At 38.8% G+C, this 22,810-nt stretch overlaps 1 protein-coding gene across 4 annotated transcripts in view; it reads right to left on the reverse strand.

Annotated features, from left to right (window-relative positions):
• Window positions 1-19,699, reverse strand: part of SOS2 (SOS Ras/Rho guanine nucleotide exchange factor 2) — an 83,737-nt gene extending 64,038 nt beyond the window's left edge. For all 4 annotated transcript variants that reach the window (XR_009355663.1, XM_059182037.1, XM_059182036.1 and 1 more), the window contains exons 1-2: window positions 19,339-19,699; window positions 1,364-1,489 (exon numbers count right to left, since the gene is read on the reverse strand). Coding sequence is in view for 3 of the 4 variants with exons in the window: in XM_059182037.1 (XP_059038020.1) it covers window positions 1,364-1,489; window positions 19,339-19,425 (213 nt within the window). In the remaining variant the exon portion in view is untranslated. The remainder of the gene's footprint in view (window positions 1-1,363; window positions 1,490-19,338) is intronic.
• Between the last annotated feature and the right edge of the window lie 3,111 nt (window positions 19,700-22,810).

The raw sequence follows: 22,810 nt of genomic DNA on the forward strand, positions 1-22,810 counted from the left end.
GTGAAATATTTAGGAGTAAAACTGCTGGGTATAGGGTAGATATACTGTATATTTAACTTTATAACAAACTTCCAAAGAATGTTCTAAAGTGGTTATACCATTTTATATTCCCACTAGCAATGTGTAAGAGTTCTAGTCATGCTACATTGTATTTGGTGTTATTAGTATTTAATTTTGTCCCTTGAAAGCAGTGTGAAACGGTACCTCAATATGGTTTTAATTTCTATTTCCCTGTGACTTAAGAGCTTGAAAGGCACCTGGCTGGCTCAGTCAATCGAGTATGCAATTCTTGATCTTGGGTTGTGAGTTTGAGCCCCATACTGGGTGTAGAGATTACTTTAGGGGCACCTGGGTGGCTCAGTGGGTTAAAGCCTCTGCCTTCGGCTCAGGTCATGATCTCAGTGTCCTGGGATCCAGCCCCGCATCAGGCTCTCTGCTCCGCAGGGAGCCTGCTTCCTCCCCTCTCTCTGCCTGCCTCTCTGCCTACTTGTGATCTCTGTCAAATAAATAAATAAAATCTTAAAAAAAAAAAAAAAGAGCATGAGCATTTTTCATGTGCTTATTGCTCAAATATCACATCTCCTTTCCTTGAAGTGTCTGTTTAAGACTTTTGCCCATTTTAGGGAGGAAGGTGTCTTTATTTTTTTTTTTTAAAAGATTTTATTTATTTATTTGACAGATAGATCACAAGTAGGCAGAGAGGCAGGCAGAGAGAGGAAGGGAAGCAGGCTCCCTGCTGAGCAGAGCCCGATGCAGGGCTCGATCCCAGGACCCTGGGACCATGACCTGAGCCGAAAGCAGAGGCTTTAACCCTCTGAGCCACCCAGGTGCCCCAGGAAGGTGTCTTTTTATTATTGTCTTGTAGGAATCAACATTTTGGATACAAATCCTATGTAAGGAATATATATCACAAACATTTCTCCTGATTTGTCACTTACACCTTTTTCATTTTCTTGTTAATTTTATTATTTAACACTTACTGCATTTTGAGTCCTCTGTAAAAAAAAAAAATATTTGGTTAACCCCAGGTTAAGAAGATATTCTCTGCATTCTCTTCTAAAACTTTATAGTTTCAGCTTTTATGCTTAAGACCATGATGCATCTTGAATTAATTTTTATATGAAATAGATTTCAAGGGTTTTTCCCTCATAAATTTATCCAGTTATTTTAGCACTTTTTTTGATGAAACACTTTCTTTTCCCCATTGATTTGCCTTGATACCTTTGTTGAAAATAAACTCGGCACATATTCCACATATGATTTCAATGGTTTCAGTTTCCATAATGATTTAGAATGATAAAGATTTAATTTAAAAATCTGTACAATGGTTCAGTGATATTTGAAATATCAAAATAGTTTTTACCTCCACATCTTGAACAGTCCTTGGTTGAGCCATGCATAATTTATTAAGCAGCTGAAAAATCAGCTCTTCAATATAAGAGAGAGATTCTTCATTAGCTGAGAGAGTAGGATGTACTTGCTCTTGAACCTTTAAAAAGAAAAGAGTTCACAGTTAAAATACAGGCCAAAATATTTATATCAAAGTCAGAGAATCATGGGGTGCCTGGGTGGCTCGTCATTAAGCAGCTGCCCTCTGCTCAGGTCATGATCCTGGGGTCCTGGGATCGAGCCCTGCATTGGGCTCCCTTTGCTGCAGGAAGCCTCTTCCATTCTGCCTGCTTGTGTTCCCTCTCTCGCTTTCTTTCTGTCAAATAAATAAAATCTTTTTTTTTTTTAAAGATTTTATTTATTTATTTGACAGAGAGATCACAAATAGGCAGAGAGGCAGGCGGGGGGTGAGGGGGTAGCAGGCTCCCTACCGAGCAGATATCAGGACCCTGAGATCATGACCTGAGCGGAAGGCAGAGGCTTAACCCACTGACTCAGCCACCCAGGTACCCCAAATAAATAAAATCTTTAAAAAAAACCTCAGATATTCTTATTTATAATTATTAACATTTTAATGGAATAGTTATTCAAATACAAACATAAAACAACAAAGTGGGGGAAAACCCACCTCTAATTGTTGCTCTCGGTAAACTTTCTTTAACCCACAGAGCAGAAACTAACAGAAAACTTAAGTAGTCTAAGACCTACTTTTGTAAAAACCAAAAACAAAACAAAAACCTACAGACTTTAATACAGAATATTTTTTAAATTATGCATTTTAAAATAGTTTCTAATTTCCATTATGGCTTCCTCTTTGACATTTAGAATTTAGAAGTATATTTCTTAATTTCTGAACCTATAGTATTTTTTTAAGTTCTCCTTTTTACCGATTTCTAGAATAACTGCATTATGATCAGAAAACATACTTTCTAGGATTTCAATCTTTTTAACTTGTTGAGACTTGTTCATTATATAGGTCTAGATGGCGTCACTGACAAACTTAAACATTAAGAAAGAAACTAGAAGAACAAAATAGACAAAAAGAAAAAAAGAACAGATTTCCCAACTTTTTGTGAGACTAGCCTTGATATAAAAGCTCAAAAAAAAGATGAAAATAAGCCATTTTTACTCATCAGCTTAGAAATAAAAGCCTAAGTAAAATATCAACTAAATTCCATAATACATATTAAAAAAAAAATGTGACCAACCAAGTGGATTTATCCCAGGAATGTTAAGTCGATTTAATGTCAGATAATGAAGCAAAAATATTTTACCATGCTAACAGATTAAAAAAGAAAAGTAATTATGATAATATCAATGATTTAGGGAACATCTAAAAAACTCAACATTCATTCATAATAAAAGCTCCCCGTTAATTTAGTAAAAGGGTATCTATAACAAAACTACAATAAACCTCATAGTCAATGGTTAAATACTAAAAGCTTTCTTTTTGATATCAGGAAAAAGGTAAGGATACTCGCTCTATCATCTCTATTCCATATTGTACTGGTGGAGAGTGCAGTCCAGCAAGAAAAAGAAATAAAAGTGTAAGAATTTGAAAGGAAGAGATTTATAGATGATTTGACTGTCCACTACAGCAATTAATTCTATGTGTCAATTCGTCCAGGCCACAGGGTGCTGAGACATTTGGTTAAACATTATTTCTGAGTGTGTCTATGAAGGTTTCTGGGTAAAATTAACATCTGAATTGGTCGACTGAGTAAAGCAGACTGCCCTCCCCAGTGTGAGTGGACCTGTCTGGTAGGCTGAGTAAGAAAGAATTCTTTCTCTCTGCCAGTCTTTGAGCCAGGATTTTGGTCTTCTGCCTTGAACTAGGACTTGGACTAGGACTATACCACCAGCTCCCCTGAGTCTCTGACTTACTGACTGCAGATTTTGGACTCGCCTACCTTTATTAGAGAGAGACAGAAGAGAGGGAAAGGAGAGAAAGAGAGGGGGGGAGAGAGAGAGAGAGAGAGAGAGAGAGTATGTGGGTGTGTGGGGGTGTGTGTGTGTGTGTTTCTGTTTCTTTGGAGACCCCAGACTAATACAGCCATGAAGAAAAATCAAAATATTGTACAGATAATTTTTTTTAAAGATTTTATGGTTTATTTGAGAAAGAGAGAGAGTGCACGAGCAGGGGGAAGTGCAGAGGCAGAGGAAGAGAGAGAATCTCAAGCAGACTGTGCTGAACATGGGTGAGTTAAGGCTTAATTCCACAACCCTGAGATCATGACCTGAGCTAAAATCAAGAATCAGCCACTTAACCAATATGTCCAGGTACCCCAAATTATTTTAATTCATAAAAAATAAAATTTTATTTCCGTGGAACACAAAAGATGAAAAACAAAAATCTTAAATAGTATCATTTACAATGGAATAAAAAATATATCATGTACTTTGGAATACATCGTAACAAAAGAAGTACAGATTTAATACTACAAATATATCAATTCTCAAACTGGTCCACAGACTTAATTAAAATCATAGTCAAAACCAAAAAGTCTGTCTGCTGAAATTGACAAGATAATTTCAAAACTTATATGGATGTGCAAAAGGCTAAGAAAATCAGGCAGTTATTCCAAGAAGTAGAAGTACTTACTGTAATCGTTATTGGGATCTATTACAAAGCTACAGTAAGAATGATATTGTTATAATGACAGACAAACAGATGAATGGAAGAAAAAAGAGTCCAGAAACAAGCCCATAAATATACAGACCCTTGATTTACAACAAAGTAGTATTACAGGGTATGAGGGTGGGGTCATGGGAAGGTGGGGAAGCATATAAATAGTGAACAACTGGATACCCATACAGAAAGAATGAAACTCAACTCCGATTCATACTCTACACAAACAACAATTCTAGCTGGATATTTTATTACATAAAGACCTAATAAACTGGTACTATAAAACAAGATATTATCTTCACGACCTCAGGATAGGAAAGGATTTCCTAAACAAGACAAAAAAAATTACTATCCATAAAGGAAAGGCCTAATAAACATAACTTCAAATTAAAAATTAAAACAATGTTCATCAAGACCTTTAAGAAAGTGAAAAGACAAGTATGCAATGGAGAAGATTTATGTGACACATAAAACACAAGGGCTTGTATCCAGAACTCGAAGTTCAGCAGAAAAAAAAAATGATAAAAATCCCAATACAGGGGCACCTGGCTGGCTCAATCAATAGAACATGTAACTCTTGATCTCAGAGTTGTGGGTTCAAGGCCTATGTTGGGCAACAAGTCTGCTTAAAAAAGAAAAAAAAAAAAAATCCCTATAGAAAAAAACCAAATCAGCACTTAGCAAAAGAAATTCAAATGGCATATAAGAGCTGTAGATCTTTGGTAATGAGAGACATGTAAATTAAACCACAATGAAAACTATTAACCCATTCATCAGAGAGCAAAACTAAAAAGCCTGATAATACTAAGTGTTAGTGATTATGCAGGACAATGGGAACTCTCAACACACTACCACTGGAGTGCAAAATGGCTCAATAATTTTATTTTTTTATTTATTTTTGGCTCAATCACTTTAAAAAAACTTTGCCATTATCTACTAAAGTGCAAGATATGCCAATACCCTATAATCAATAACACTGGAAAATTTTGTATGTTAACAGATGGCAACTAACCTACTGTGGAGATCACTTCATAAAGTGTGTATATATATATATATATATACACACACACACACACACACACACACACACACACACATATATATATATATATATACACCTAAACCTAAGCTAACACTATATGTCAGTTATACTTCAATTTAAAAAATCAAAAACTTAAAAAAATATATGCATACCCTATGACCTAGCAATTCTACTGCTAAAGATATACATGTCTGTTTAGAGCTATGTAGTCCAACACAGCAGACATTAGCCACATATGGCTACTAAGCACCTAAAATGTAGCTCTACTGGAATAAAACAGATTTTAAGTGTAAAATATATGCCAGATATCAAAGATTTAGTATAAACAAGGTATGTCAAATATTTCAACGTTTATATGCATTATATGCTAAGATGATTAGGTCAAATAAAATACATTATTAAACTCAATTTCACAAGTTTCTTTTTACTTTTTTAATGTGCCTATAAGGAAATTTTAAATCACTTATATGACTTACATTATATTTTTATTGGACAATATTGTTCTAGAGAAAGAAGCACACGGGTTTCCTAAAAGACATGTATACAAAGGCTCCCAAGTAACATTATTAGTGATACCTCCCAACTAGAAACTCAAATATCTACTCAGAGTAAAATAAACTGTAGCATATTCATACAATGGAATATTGGAAGAAAAATGAGAAACTATAGTGACATAAAATGTGGCTGTATCTTCGAAATAATATTGGCAGAAAGAAGCCAGACAAGGATACATACAAAGGAATTCTGCTTCAGGGTGCCTGGGTGGCTCAGTGCGTTGAGCCTCTGCCTTCAGCTCAGGTTGTGGTCCTGGGGTCCTGGGATCAAGCCCCACGTCCAGCTCTCTGCTCAGGAGGGAACCGGCTTCCCCCTCTCTCTCTGCCTGCCTTTCTGCCTACTTGTGATCTCTCTCTCTGTCAAATAAATAAAATCTTTAAGAAAAAAAAAAAAAAAAAACAAAGGAATTCTGCTTCAAGATCAAACAAAATGAAGCTATAAAATTTAGAGACACGTTTATTTTATTTTATTTTATTTTAGATTTTATTTTATTTTTTTTAAGATTTTATTTATTTGACAGAGATCACAAGTAGGTAGAGAGGCAGGCAGAGAGAAAGAGGAAGGGAAGCAGGCTCCCCACTGAGCAGAGAGCCCAATGTGAGGCTCGATCCCAGGACCCCGAGACCAAGACCTGAGGCGAAGGCAGAGCCTTAACCCACTGAGCCACTCAGGTGCCTCTAGGGACACATGTTTAAATGGTAAAACTATAAGAGAAAAAGCAAGGCAGTGATTACCATAAAAATGGTTACCTTCTGGAGATTTCTATTGAGAAAAATGCTATATTCCTTAAATTGTGTATTTATATTTTATGCATTTTTGATTGCTTTACTACTTCACCATAAATAAGTTAAAAAAGTTGGGGAATCACCTAGCAAACAGAAAACGGAAGGATAAAATCACAATAAAATAAGTCAAAAGGGCCCTGCTAGTCCCCAGCTAATCAATGAAATTAAAACATCAGATTCCTGGATACAAAAAGAATATCCTACAAGGTTAGGGTGAAGGGAAGAAGTGGGTCATATACAACTTATGTATTAGATCAGTTCCAGACTTCAACCTTAACACTAGAAGCTAGAAGACAGATTTCCAACTTAGAATAAGATCCTAACAAACTATCAATCAAATGTCATGGTAAAATGAAGACATGCTTAGACATAACAGGTCAAAAGTTTGTATCTCCCATGCACCCCTTCTCATTAAGCTTTTATAGTTTGTACCACAGTAAAAACAAGAGTATAAATCAAGAGAAAAATATGGTATAGAAGAAATGAAGGAATCAATACAGAAAAAAGGCTAAGGGAGTATCCAGGATAAAGTGAAGGGAAATTATGAGAGATGTACAACAGGCGTAAGGTCACCAGTCCGGACTACAGAAGATCAGAAGACTCTGGGAGAAACTGTCTCAAGAAGATGAAATGGCTCAGTCAAATAATTTGTGACTCTTTCTTTTTTTAAAGATTTATTTATTTACTTTAGAGAGAACAGGAAAGCATAAGGAGGGGCAGAGGGAGAGGGATAGAGAATTTAAGCCCACATGAGGCTTGAACTCACAAACCTGATCTCATGCACCCCAAAGATGTGACTCTTGATCTCACCAGGGTCATGAGTTAGAACCCCATACTGGGTGCAGAGATTAGTAAAATAAATAAAAACCTCAAAAAAGATTAAATTGGTAAGAGCATCTGAAGAATCTAAAAATCTTAAGAGGATATTTAGACAACTGATAGAGAGTTTAAGCTTGAATTAGTAGGTACATAGAAAACTACACAAGAAAACAAGACTATTACTAATTCCAGTAAAAGTAAAAGGTTAAGTAGGAAAGAAAAAGTGGTATATATGTAACAGCATTTACAGTCATAATAATGTAAACTTTGAATACTAATCCAAAAAAACCTAACATATAACCATGGCATGGGGTGTGAGGCAGGAAGTATATATGTATGATAAGGTGTGTATGGTGGGAAGAAGGAAATATAATGTGTATTAAAGAATATTAGGGTGCCTGGGTGGCTCAGTCAGTTAAGCACTGACAATGGATTTCAGTCCAGGTCATTTTCTCAGGGTTGTGAGATCGAGCCCTCCTTGGGCTCCACACTCAGTGTGGAGTCCGCTTGAGATTCTCTGTCTCTCTGTCCCTCCTCCTGCTTGTGCATGCTCTCCAAAATAAATAAAACCTTTAAAAAGGGGGGGGGGGGGGGCGCCTGGGTGGCTCAGTGGGTTAAAGCCTCTGCCTTCAGCTCAGGTCATGATCTCAGAGTCCTGGGATCAAGCCCCCAGGTTCTCTGTTCAGCAGGGAGCCTGCTTCCTCCTCTGTCTCTGCCTGCTTGTGATCTCTGTCAAATAAATAAATAAAATCTTTTTAAAAAAGGGGGGGGGGATTTTAAATCCTTACCTTCCATTAACAGATAATGGCCAAACAGAAAGATCAAGAAACAGCAACTTTTTTCAACACTCTAGTGAATCACTTTGAAAAGTTAAAAGTGACTGTTTCTGGAAAGCAGGAAATTTTGTGACTGGGAGGAGGTACTGCTATTTTTCTTATAAACCTCATAAAGTTAGTTATCTTTTTATTTGCAGGAATAATTTTGATAAAATACACTAACTTATAAAGAAACATAATATGAACTAGGAAGTGCGAAAAAGGAGGATACATAAAACTAGAGATAACAAATACTACCCTTTTAAGGACTTTGGGAAAGAAGAGTTTAAGTAAAGGAGTTAGATATTTATAAAGGACCAATATCCAAAAAGCCAGGCTTTATAATATTTCTTTACAAACTCAAGATCTGGGGGAAGTAAATATTTTCTCTTGCATCTTACACTTCTTTAACATGACAAAAAGAAACTTAATTACATCTTACCATATATTTCTATTAGATCAATAGAATTAAGAGACTTCTTTTTTAATAAAAAGAAAAGCATTTACATTGAAGTTTAGCAAGGGCATTCATAAGGCTAAAACATCCTCCATAAAATCCAAGTGCCCTACTCAGTGAAAGTGATTGTGCATGAGAATTAAGATAATGTCTAACTGGGATGGATTTTTTTCCTGTGATTATGATTTTGGTAAATAACCTGCAAAGCAATTTTAACATTGAGCATCAAAATGTCTTACGCCAAACTTCTTAAAGTAACTGCCAATATGAAGTCATAAAAAATATATATATAATGTTAAAATCCCACACATAAATACTAATAAAACATCAAGTTGATAAAGAACCATACTTTGTAGTCGCAATGTTTACTATCTCAGCACCCTATGAGACAGTAAACAAAATTACCACACCAGAACTCACCCATCATAGTTTTCTGAAAGACTACTCAGAAAAAGAGCAATTAAAGTAATTTTCAGTCTTTAAAAGTAGATTAACAAGTCAGACCTGTACTTTAGTTACACCATATTTTCAAATTGCCAGAAGGTATTTCCTTATACATACTATAAAAAAGAACAGTCGTGATATTATATATAGATCCATGTATAAACACAAATAAAAATATTAAACTTTACATTTAAATGTTAATTACATTAAATTAACATTATGTTAATTTTAAAAAAAGAAAGAAAATGAAAAAAGCAGCTATAAACCAGAAGAAAATCTCTGTAGAACATATAATCTGATAAAGGATTTGTATTGAGATATATACAGAATTTTCAAAACTTAACAATTCAAAACAAGCAACTCAATAAAAATGGGCAAAAGACTTGAACAAACACTTTACCAAAGAAAATACATGCACAGTAAATAGCACGAAAAATGCTCAACATTATTAATCAATGGGGGAAAGCAAATTAAATCCATAAAACATTCACCTCCTATCTGATCCAGCCACTCTTTGATAATTACCCAAGAAAAAAGGAAATGTATGTCCATAAAAAGACTTGTACACAAATATTCACAGCACTTTTATTTGTAATAGCCAAGATATGAAAATCAAAGGTACATTAATAAAGAGATAAACAATGGTATGGTAATATCCACACAATGGAATACTATCAAACAATAAAAAGGAGTGAACTATTAATATATGAAACAAAATGGAGGAATTGCAAAATAATTATGCTGAGTCAAAGAAGCCAGAAAAATAAAAAAAGAGTATATATTGTACGATTGCATTAATACAAAACTCTAGAAAATGCAATCTATAGTAATGGAAAGCAGATCAGTAACTGCTTCAGTACAAGAAATGGGGAGGGAGGGAGAATTAAAGAGTCAGAGTCGAGAGGAAATTACGGGCTGAAGGATATATTCAATATTTTAATTGTGATGGATTCACTGAAATATACATACATAAAAACTTATCAAACTGTATTACTTTAAGGGGCGCTTGGGTGGCTCAGTGGGTTAAAGCCTCTGCCTTGGGCTCACATCATGATCCCAGGGTCCTGGGATATAGCAAGTCCTGCATCAGGCTTTCTGCTCAGCAGGAGGCCTGCTTCTAACTCTCCCACTCCCCCGGCTGGTGTTTCCTCTCTCACTATCTCTCTGACAAATAAATAAAATCTTAAAAAGAAAAAAAAAAAATCTCACTCTACTTAGCTTAATATTATAAAAGGGTTTACCATAAAATAATCAAAACATGTAGAGAAGACTATTAATGGAGGCTAAAATTTTTGTCATTAAAATTTTCTTCCAATGGAATGAAATGGCACATGATCTGGAAGTACATTCCCATACAGGCAGGCCATTAGCCTGTAAAGCCAATAAAGTGCAGGCTAAATCACTGGTTTCCAACTTGTTCCAATGGCAAAGCATTTGGAAGACACAGTGCTCCTAGCAGAATGTGAAAATATTAACAGACTAGTATTACACCACAGAAAGCAGAAGTAATATTAGTAAAAATGACTATAAAAGTATAAACTACAAGCACATATCTGTAAGAGAAAACAAAATATATCATAACTCTTTTTCCTGCAAAACCTCTCTATCTCTTGTTCATTTGTTTTACCTTCTTCCATTACTCATTAGCAAGCAAACAGCAGCAGTCACCACATCACAGACTTCAGAAAAACTTATGAGAGAAAAATAAAATTGAAATTGAAAAAAATTAATATTGGCTTTTTCCCTCTGTGAACCAGGAGAAGATCACTATTCTAAATATGCTTTATTCAAAGTTTAAGGCTCCCTGGGCTAAGTACCCACTTCCTTCAGCATACTACCAAAACTACCACATGTACTCTTTCTTAAAGAACATCTGCCACAGGATCACCTGGATGGCTCAGTTGGTTAAACATCTGTTTTCAGCTTTGGTCATGATCCCAGGGTCCTGGGATGAGTCCTGTATCAAGCTCCCTGCTCAGCGGAGAGTCTGCTTCTGCCTCTACCCCTTCCACCCTGTTCATGATCTCTCTCTCTCTCAAATAAATAAAACCATTAAAAAAAGAAGAAGAAATACTAAAAGGCAACAATACCTTATTTCACTCAAGAGAAAAAATTCAAAGCAAGTTTTCACACCTTAACTATTTTTCTATCTTACTATTAGAATTCAGAAGTGAGATGGCTGGCATGTGACATGTATTAACACATTCATTTGACTTTGTCTCAAATAAGATAAATATGATGAGGCTGGTTGGCTTGACAACTAAAACTAACTTTACCAATTTAGTTATGTGGTGGATATTTTACATTAAATTAATGAGTGTGGTAGGCAGAATTCTGAGGTGGCCCCTAGGATTCCTACCCCTTGATGTACATGCTGTGTGTACTCCTCTTGAGTGTGGGCAGGAACTGTGAATATGATGGGATATCACTCCTATAATCAAGCTACCACAGAAGGCAAAAGTGACAAAGGTCCCTAATCAGTTGACTTGGTGTTAACAGAAAGATTATCATCCTAGGTAGGCCTAACCCAAATCAGGTAAGTCCTTTAAAAGTAGATCTAGAAGTATGAAATAAGAAACAGCTGCAGATGCATTCCTGTTGGCCTTGAAAAAGCAAACTGACATATTACAGGGAGGGTCATGCGGCAAGGAATGGCAGCAGCCTTCTAGGAACTGAGGGTCTCAGACCTACAGCTGTAAGGAAATGAATTCTGCCAATAACTACATGAGTCTGGAAGAGGACCCCAAGCCTCAGATGAGACTGCAGCCCCAGATAAAACCTTGACTAAGACCCTACGTAGAGAACCCAGCTAAACTGTGCCTAGACTTTTAATTTACAGAAATTGTGAGACAATAAATTTATACTAAGCCCCTAAAGCTTGTAATAATTTGTTAAACAGCAACAGAAGATGAATACAATGAACTAGATATACAGCTCCAAGGATTCAACGAAAATATGTTTAAAGAACATATACGGTAAAATACATGTTACTAATTAATATCATCATAGCTAAAGTATATTAAAATTAATATTGTTTTCATTTTTTCAAGCCTTCCTGGATATATGGAGCTAAACAAAGTATCTCTAAGCAAAAAGTAACAGTTATACTTACTAGTCTTTTGGCAAGTCCTGGAAAAGCTAGAAAATGAAAAAGTGAATAGCTCTGAGACCAGGTAACAAATCATTCTGCAAGTCAGGTGGTTTCCAACTTTTTACTTGAGACAAAATTGCAGGAGAACATAAATAAGTTACTGGCTGATATATTATTAAGACTCTTTTTGACAGATAACAATATAATTTTGTCATATAATTTGAAGAAAGTTTAAAAAATGAGCTTGAGGGGTGCCTGGGTGGCTCAGTGGGTTAAAGCCTCTGCCTTCGGCTCAGGTCATATAATCCCAGGGTCCTGGGATCGAGCCCTGCATAGGGCTCTCTGCTCAGCAGGGGGCCTGCTTCTCCCCCTCTCTCTGCCTGTCTCTCTGCCTACTCATGATCTCTGTCTGTCAAATAAATAAATAAAATGTTAAAAAAAAAAAAAGAGCTTGATTGCTTTAAATTCTTCTTCTATTTGTGTTAACAAGGATTTTCGGGGCTTATATCTACAGAAGGGAAACAGGAATAGAACTGATGCTGAACTGTGACTCACAGTTCAGGAGGAGCAAGACCCTACCTCATTCTAGCAATAATAGTCACCCATGAAACATGAACTAATTTAAAAACAAGGTAGAGAGCTACACAGATGTCACTGAATAATGCATATTCAATAAAGCTTTATAATTACTAATTTTTCAAAATCCATGGCATGTGTGTTCTTTTTTTTTTAGATTTTATTTTATTTATTTATTTGACAGACAGAGATCACAAGTAGGCAGAGAAGCAGGCACAGAGAGATGAGGAAGCAGGCTCCCCGCTGAGCAGAGAGCCTGATGCGGGGCTCGATCCCAGAACCCTGGGATCATGACCTGAGCCAAAGGCAGAGGCTTTAACCCACTGAGCCACCCAGGCGCCTCGACATGTATGTTCTTTTGCTCAACTATATTGTATTAGCAATTCACCCTAAAAGAGAGATATTTTTAAAGATTTTATTTAGTTATTTATCTACCTACCTATCTATCTGGGAGAGAGAAGAGAGTGACGGAATGAGAGGGACAGCATGAGTAGGGGTTGTGAGGGAGGTACGGGAGGGAGAGGGACGGACAGTCTGATGTGGGACTTGATCCCAGGACCCCAGTTCCCAGGATCACAACCTGAGAAGAGGGCGGACGCTTAACCAACTAAGCCACCCAGGAACCCTTATCTCTGCCACGTTGAGAAAAGACTGAACAGGACAAGGGCAGAAGAGAGACCAGTTACAGGCTATTTTAACATTCCAGGAGATTGGTGATGGCTTGGCCCCAGGTGGTAAAAGTGAAAGTATGAAATGGTGGTTGAGTATAGCTACAGTTTTTAAAGTAGAGCTAAACAATTTGCTGACAGATTACACAAATTAGAAAAGGCAGGATTCAAGAATAACTCCAGATTTTTATCTGGAGCAACTAGAAGGATGCAGAAGCTGGCCATTTACTGATAAAGGATACACTACAAAAGCAGCAGGTTTGGGTGGGGGGAGAAGGAGATCAGTATTGGTTGAGATGCGGAAGTATCAAGAAAGGAGTTGGTTACCCAACCTCAGGAGAGAGTTCTGAGCCAGAAATAAAAATATGAAAATCATCAAATACAGATGACATGCGAAGCCATGAGGCTGGATGGGATCTACAAATGACTGTAAATAAAAACTTAAGTCCAAAAACTAAGCAATGAGGAGGTCAGGATAATGTAGTTTGGGAAGAGGAGGAGGACTTGACAAAGGAGAGGACAGAAAAGTAATAGCCAGAGGGAGAAAACCTGCAGAGGTTGGTGTCCTGGAAGCCAAACAAGGAAAAGATTTCAAGAAAAAGGAGGAGTTCTACTGCCAAATGCCGCTAATGGGTAGGTTAAGAAAGAATTAGAAAGTGCTATGTAAGAGATAATGTTTGAGTTTACAAAGTGATTTAATGAAGAAAACAGGGAGAATGAAAACTTTATTTGCAAGACAATACTAGTGCTCACATTTAGATCTTGATGTTATTTCAAAGGCTTTCTACTATCATATGTTCTCACGTAAAAGAAGATAAGAGTTTTAGGTTGTTAATTTTTAACGTGACTACATGAGATAATGCTAAATCCATTAGTTCCATTAAAATTTCTTCCTGATTCAAACATGCAGACTAACAGACAATATAATCAAACTACTGTTCCCTGAAAGAGAGGCCATGGTTAATATAAAAGACATACTTGATTTATGTCAAGTGGTAACACAGGTAATGCTTTGCACAGTCAGCATAAAACACATTAATGGAATATTATTGCTCCATATATACCATACCAAAATTAAACTGAAAATAGGGGACGGCTACTAAATCATAGCTGACAGGGAGCTAAATGCAGCAAGTTAAAATGCATTCCTAATGCTCATCCAGTTCTGGCTGAACCCCTTGGGTCAGTTTGGGTCATTATTAGTTTGGAATAATTCCAAGTGACTCCCTGGAGTTCTACTGTTTTAGTCAGTGGCTTTAGGAAATCCAGAACAGGCCTGACGTCACAAAAAAATCATAGGATATCCTATTCATTTCTAGCTTTTAGCTGGAGTGATATTTTAAAAAAGCAATTTTGATCAAGTTAATCTAATTATTTTGTTACATAAATAACACTACAGGGCTCCTACTCTCAAATAGAAACCTCTTAACCTGGTATACAAACCAGCTTTTTCTTTTCACTTGGTTTTAGTTCTTTGTCAAGTCCTCCTCCTCTTCCCAAACAATTCACCTTTCTACCTTTCCCTCAATCTCAAATCCTTTCTGCCCGCTTTCTTTGTTCTGTTAATTCCTATTGATCTTGCAGATAATTGTTCTTTACTGTCTGTCCTTCTCAAAACCTCTCCCACACAGACATTTAGTTTGGAAGCTTTAGGAGAACAGAGGCCTTACTACACAACCTCAGTATCAACAGTAGTACAGGACACCCATGAGGCACTCAATAAATATTTGAATATATCCTCCAGAACTCAGCACAAATGTTATCTCCCTAGAGAAGCCCTCCTTGACCCTCTTGTGTCAGTGACACCAATTTTATTTTCTCAAAGCTCCCTCTACTTTTCTTTTGGGCCCGAGAAAGATCCAGAGCAGTCTTCTAAAATGGCTCCGAGAGAGAGTAACAAAGGCAGAAACACCAGAATCTTTCAGCGTTCACAAAAGCATTTCTAAACCAAAACCTCCTTCCTTTTTCTTCCTTGCCATATAGACTGCTATTTAATTAACTAGATATTGTCTTGTATATCTTATATTTTAGACAGATACCTAGAGCAAACCGTAATGTCTGGGGTGAGGAGTTCATATTTAACCTGAATCAAAGTCAGGAACAATTCAACCACTTCTTTCTAACTCTCTATGACACTTTTAACTGCAGAGAGAAAGGCAACAGACATTTTCTTTTCCACATTTAGCGTGGTGAAGAACACCCAAAAGAAAAGGCATCAACAAGGGAAACAACACGGATGAAAAACGTCTAATAAAATTATTTAAAGGCATGTCTTCCATACATAGAATGCTAACACTGATTTTTTTCAGCATAAAATCAATAGCGCATACCAAAGTACCGAAGGCATTTCAAAGACACAGGTAATAAGTTGCATTTACAAGTATATCCCACACTCTTTTTTTTCCTCCCAAGTAATATGATAGCTTCAGTGTTCTTGGGGAGTAGTGGTGAGGGCATTTATGTTTCTGGCTCTTTTAAGGGAGATACATAATTCAGCAGTAATGTTAACAATCCATGTATTATCCATTTAGTAATGTTATTTCCCTCAGCCTGACCCTTTGTAGTTCTTTATGAATTTAAATGCTATACCTGAAGTAGTTTTAAAAGTTAAAAACAACAACAAAAACTTTAAGAACAAAAACAAAACAAAAAGTTAAAGAACACATTTCTATTTCCAAAATTACTTTTCCGTAAATCTATTTTTCAATGTTTGTGCTTTTATGTAGTGAGACAAATATTTAATGTTGGCTTAAAGAATCCCCTGAGGTTTCAGGGTCAACAATGGTTGGTTTAAAGAATCCCCTATGGTTTTAGGGTCAACTTCACCACGTAATCTGATTTTCATAAAAATTAGCCAAAACTTGAAAATAAGCAAAAGACATTACTAGGTATCTTTCAGTACAATGCTGTGCTCAAACCTCTGAATACTGTCTATTGACTGAGCTATTTTACAAATCTGTGAGATTAACATTGAGATTTTTATCTGGTACAGATGCAAATAATTTCAAATCAGTAGAAAATACAATCCAAAACTTATTGTTCATGTCCCTATAGGATATTAACTAATTTTGTATCTAACCCAACAATTTTAATATTCCTTTATTAAATTGTCTATAAATACCTATCTCCTAAAATTTTCATATGAAGTAGCTTTAACATTAACTTATGAGTTCCCCTATTAGGTAATAAGTTGAATCAAAATCACTGACACACATTCATATATATTTGAAAGAGTCATGATTTTACCTTTCAGAAAAGTATACTTTAAGTTTCAGAGGTTCCACCAAGATGCCCAAGTAGAATCTGATAGAGGCAATTAAACTATTCTGTTCTTTTCACACACACACATACAGATATTACTTACATAACTCTAAGCTCCTAACTGCTAGCTATCTCATTTATATAAACCCACACCAAAAGGTTTAGAATGTTCAGTGTTGATGGTAAACAGTTAAGAGCATGGCTTTTATTCATCTTTATTTCATCTTAGTTCCAGCATGGTGCCAGGTACCTAAAATGTGTTCAATAAATATTAATATCAATTAAAGTTCAATTAAAAAAACACAGGGATAAATATAGAGGAAAAAAGAAAAAAAAGTTACAAAAGTATTCCACATGTTCAATGAAGAAAAAGCCAACTGGAGGAGAAAAATCCTAGTAGACCAATACTACCACTACAACTAATCCTAGTAGTCTGTAACTATCTGTTAGCTGGAGGATGGAAGCAAGCCAAGTTCTTAAGTAAAGACAAAACCTTCCTTGAAATGGCAGGATTTCCCATTGTACAAAGGTATGGCTGGCAGGTACAGACCGGAATGTAACACATCCTACAAATGAAGAGTGAACCTTGAGCTCCTCCTGAGCAGTAACTCTTAGCAGGCACCATAAACCTGCATGTTGCAATACCATAAATATCCAAATGCCACAGAACTGGACATAATCCAGTTATTATTAACACCAAAAATTTTCCAAAAAATTCCACAGGAATATATCTCAATTCTGTAATAATAGTAAATTAATGAATTAAATGGAAATTGCTTTTTGAATTGAGTTGACCACAAAAGACCAAATTTTCTTAGATGTATTTATTCCATAAGCAAAGGATCTATGAGAACTGTACAAGACAGTACAGATCTACAAGACACCCGAACTCCAGGTAAACAAGAACAGCATATAAAGGCAAATTAACAGTCTCAAAGCAATGGACTAGGATACTTGTTCTGGCTTTGTTTCCACCCGAACCTGAAGAAGTAAATCTGTCTCTGTTCATGCAGGATTATTAGGGTCAAAGCTACCTATGGAATAAATTATGCAACACACGCTCAAATGCTATTTGCTACCAGAAAGGACCAGTAGGTAGATACTTGCATCCCACTGCCAAAAATACATGCCTACCTGCTAACTGCACTCACCTTCTGCTGAGTGCAATTACTCACAAAAGAGTCAATAACTATCTCAGCATATCCCCCTTTACTTTTCAACTCCAGACAGAGTTCATTATCACTACTCTTGGCATACTTGCAGTTCTTTCTCCCTCCTTGTAGAATCAGGCTGCCCCAGGAAGTCAAGTCAATTAACTTCAACACCTAGTATACCAGTGAAATGATAACTGCCCCCTAGTTACCTCCACCACCAAGTTCTCAAAAAAAGACTTGACTTGGTGTTTGGCCCAAGGCAGGCAATATCTCCTTGTAAGAATTATGGAAACGATGGAAAATCTGAAACTCCAAATGCATGAGGAAAATGTTCTCACCTTTAAAATATACTTCTTCATTTGCAGAAATTTGTTACTTGAAGATTTATTTTTCAAGTGCAGTCTTTCAAATTACTGGGTTTTATTAATTATTTAAAATTTATTGTTATTTTGCACAAAATGCAGACAGTACTTAACGCCCTGTATCAATGGCAATGGAAGCCTATGTTCAGCAAACACGATGCCTAATCCTGCAGTCTTTAAATTTGTCTTGACCTTACAAAAAGGTTTATTTTAAAAATGATAGTACGATTATTACCTAAATTCACAAACGGAGATCACCTACAGGTGATGTGATCTCTTGTAAGAGAGATGCACCCAGGGTATACACCCAAACTTGACAGGTTATTTTATGAGATGCACCTTTTTTGCCCCCCTTAAAATGATTCCAAGATCTAAACTGCACCCAGTGAAGAAACACCAAGTTTTCCAGGCGAAATCTCTTGTAAACGGATAGGACACCTTTCGCAGGAAGTGAGGGAAGCACTTGAAATTTCCCTCAAGAATTGTAAAAGGAGGGGCGCCTGGGTGGCTCAGTGGGTTAAGCCGGTGCCTTCGGCTCAGGTCATGATCTCAGAGTCCTGGGATCGAGTCCCACATCGGGCTCTCTGCTGAGAGCCTGCTTCCCTCTCTCTCTCTCTCTGCCTGCCTCTCCATCTACTTGTGATTTCTCTCTGTCAAATAAATAAATAAAATCTTTTAAAAAAAAAAAAAAAAAAAAAGAATTGTAAAAGGAGTATTACGGCTCACTGACATTTCACACGTGAAACACAACCATGTTACAAAAAAGCACCGCCTCGTGAGTGGACACCCTTGACAAGCAAACTGCCTAGGCGAACACCCCCAAAGAACCTGATTAAAGGTAATTACCAGGCCTGGAAATGAACTTTTGTTTTAGAAACTATGTAAACACCAGCGAAGACTTTCTCTTGCCCTAATCCAGCCTGAGGACAACAAATTGGCCAACGGCGGAAGTTGCTTGACGAAATGACTGCAACATGAAATCCATTTTTATGATCATAACAAAACCTTCCTTCCGGGGCCAGGCAAAAACTTGAGAAAACGTCCTTTTGGATGCAACAGGCAATTCTGAACCCCCCCCCCCCCCACAGCCAGCCACTGAGCAAGAGCTTGGCCCGCAGGACCCGAGCACTGGGAGGACGTGCAGAAGCCCCGTTAGAAGCTCGCAGGGGCCCAAGCCGGGCAACCCCCAACCCACCCTACCCCCCCTGCCAGCCGCCGGGCTCAGCCGACGCTCCGCGGCCGCCCCGGCACCTCCCTCGGCCCCCGCGGCCGCCCGGGCACCGGCACTGACCTTCCGCAGGGCCGAGACCAGCAGTCCCCGCCATTTCGGACTGTTCTCTTCGCTGAAGAACTCGTACGGCTGCGGCGCCTGCTGCATGGCCCCGGCCGCAGCGCCTTCGCATCAGGGGCGGCCCGCGGACTGAGCCGGGCCGGGCGGGTGGCCTGACAGGCAGGGCGCGGGCCGCCTCGCCTCGCCGGCCGCCGCCGCCGCCGCCTCCCGCCCGGGCCGCAGCTACGGCCGAGGCGGCTCGGGGGCGGCGCCGGCGGGTGGGCGGAGGCTCCGGGGGCGGTTTCCTTGGCCCCGGCGGCCTCTCGCGCAGCGTCGGCAAAGGAAGCGCCGCGGCCGGAGAGTCCGGGTGACCCCCCAGCTGCGACCGAGGCGGCGGCCTCCTGTCCCGGCGGCGCTGGCCCGCTTCTTGGGGGGGCTCCTTCTCCTTTGTCTGGGTTCGGAACCCGCGCGCGGTACGGCTGACCTCGCCCTTGCCCCAACTCCCGCTACGGCCGCGGCTGGCGGAGAGCAGCGGCGGCAGCTTGTCTCCTCATTGCCTCACCCCGCCCTCCCAACAGGCAACGCCGCCCGGCCCGCCCGAGTCACCTCCGGAGGTCTCTGGGGACCGGGCGGACGTGCGCGTTGGGAGAACAAGCCGCACTCTAGCGCGCAGAGCGCTAGCCACTGCTGCCGCCCCCGTAGCAGCCGCGCACAGCGCCCCGGGGCCGCAGCCCAGCTCCCGGCTCCAGCAGTCGCCGCTCGGCCCGCCCCCTGGGCCCGGCGCTCATTATCCTGGGTCGCCGGAGAAGCCCCGCACGGAGCATGCGCGCCGCGGAGCTTGGCAGAGGCGCCGGCGGGTCGCTGGGTTGCAGAAGCGCGGGGGCAGGCGCTGGGAATCGGACTGTGTTGGGGACTTCCTGGGGACCTGTTCCAGACAGACCACCAAAGCGTTTTACACAAACGCTTCCTTCACTCGACCTTTCCAAGACGATCCTGATTCAGTGCCACTCTGAGCCCCACTACTGCAGTCAGGAGAAGCAGTTGAGGATGGGGAGGGAAAGGAGCATTTGGCCGGATTAGATGTTTGACGTGTGCTCTCCACGGCTGTTGGGTATAGAGGAGGTAGTTAACTATTTCATCAAGTGCTGTTTTGAGGAGTTAGGGAATGTGAGACGTGGAAAGCCCTCAGCACACAGTGGGATCAGCCACCAGCAGCAAGGAAGGGAAAAGGAAGAGCACGGTGAAAAAACAACTGTACCTCTCATCAGTAACTCAACAATTGTCCTTTCCCAAAACACACATCAGTTTGTCATTTGGCAAAGTCAGAATGACAGAGCTGGAAAACTCATTTTTCTAACCCAAGTATTCACTGAATCACGAATTTCTTCTAATAAAGTCACGTCCACATTCCCATGTACTTGGGATAAAAAGATAGTGAAGTGCTTTTATTTCTCCAATTTTCAGTCAGTGATGGCAAAGACTTCGGCTTATACAAACTGTCTTTACTATCTCTTCTCTTCCGGAACTCCAGCTGTATACTACTAGGCTGTCAGACTACTAGACTGTGCTTGTATTATGGGGTGAAGTTGTTAGTGGAAGTTTCATTCTTGGCCAAGGATATTGGAAACCACGTCTTAGCCAAATCTGGCCTGAAAACACATTCTGTTTATCTAGATCTATATTTAAATTTTAAAATTGTTAACATTTTAAAGTCAAGAAATTTTTTTATAAAAATGGATTTCCATTCTCTTGACAAAAATCTCACAACACTGGGCCCTGCTGCATTCCTGCAAAGGAATAATCAGCAGGCAGTGGGTAGTGGCTGCCCTCTTTAGAAAAGTATGCCATCCCATTTCCAGTTGGCTATACTCCCTACCTGGCACTCTCCACCCTTTTATGTAACCTGCCTAGTCTCTACAGGCTTCTGAGTTGTGATCTCTAAGCTAGGCAAACAGAAATGTGATCTATGTGCATGTGGGGGATAATCCAAGAATGACACCCGTAACAATCCCAATGAGACAAATGGGCCATCCAGAATAAAATGTTGGATCCATACCCCACACTCCACACTATGATAAACTGCAGGAGGGGCGCCTGGTGGCTCAGTGGATTAAGCCGCTGCCTTCGGCTCAGGTCATGATCTCAGGGTCTTGGGATCGAGTCCCGCATCGGGCTCTCTGCTCAGCAGGGAGCCTGCTTCCCTCTCTCTCTCTCTCTCTCTGGCTGCCTCTCTGTCTACTTGTGATTTCTCTCTGTCAAGTAAATAAATCTTTAACAAAAAAAAAAAAAAAAAAAAAAAAAAAACTGCAGAAGTGTCAAAGACTTAAATGTAAAAAATCAAAACCATAAAATAATTTGTAACTTCAGAATACAAAAGACCTTTCTACTATGAAATAAAATGTAGAAGATTGAAAATCTATTTTTAAAAATGAATGGAAAAAAAAATCACAAGGTAAGCCAAGAGGCAGGTGACAAATCGAAAAAAATATTTGCAACTCATTTCTAAATAGCTGGTTTCCTTAATATCTAAAAGGGTTCCTACAGGGGCACCTGGGTCGCTCAGAAAGTTAAGCATCTGACTTGATCTCAGCTCAGGTCTCAATCTCAGGTCATGAGTTCATGACCTGAGTGTAGGGTTCCATGTGGGGCCTACTTCAAATAAATAGTTCCTACAAATTAGTAAGACCAAAACTTGAGGAGGAAAATGGATAAAATATATGAAAAAACAGTTCACAGAAAAGGAAATATAAATGTCTCTTAAATGTATTGAACATGGGGATACCTGGGTGGCTCAGTCGGTTAGGTGTCTGCTTTTAGCTCAGGTCATGATCCCAGGGTTCTGGGATTGGGACCCATTTGGGGCTCCTTGCTGAGGGGGGAGCCTGCTTCACTTTCTCCCTCTCCATTGCCTGTTGCTCCCCTTGCTTATGCTCTCCTTCTCTCTCTGTCAAATAAATCTTTTTTAAAAATTTCCAACCCCATTATAAACACTTGCTTAAAGTGTTAAAAAAGAAATGGACATATTGGGGGTGCCTGGCTGGCTGTCAGTAGAGACTGAGACTCTTGATCTCAAGGTTGTGAGTCTGAGTCCCATGTTGGTGTAGAGATTACTTAAAAATAAAATCTTTTTTAAAAAATATAAGTATTGGGGGTGCAAGGGTAGCTCAGTGGGTTAAGCATCTGTCTCTGGCTCAGTTCATATTCCCAGGGTCCTGGGATCAAGCTCTACCAGCAGGGAGCTCTTTGCTCAGCAGGGAGCCTGTTTTTCTCTTTCTCATTGCTCCTCCCCCTGCTCTCTCAAATAAATAAAATCTTTTTAAATTAAAAAAAAAAAGGAAGCATTAAACATATATAATACTTGATCATAAATCTGAGTTAAAATTAATATGCTATATCAATTATTTGATAAATAGTAATTTTATCTTTTTAGAACTTAGAATGGCTTTGGGGAGATAACTTGAATAATCTAAGCACATCTCAAATTTTCAAAGGC

Source organism: Mustela lutreola, chromosome 7 (assembly GCF_030435805.1).
Source record: "Mustela lutreola isolate mMusLut2 chromosome 7, mMusLut2.pri, whole genome shotgun sequence".
Taxonomy (NCBI): Eukaryota; Metazoa; Chordata; class Mammalia; order Carnivora; family Mustelidae; genus Mustela; species Mustela lutreola.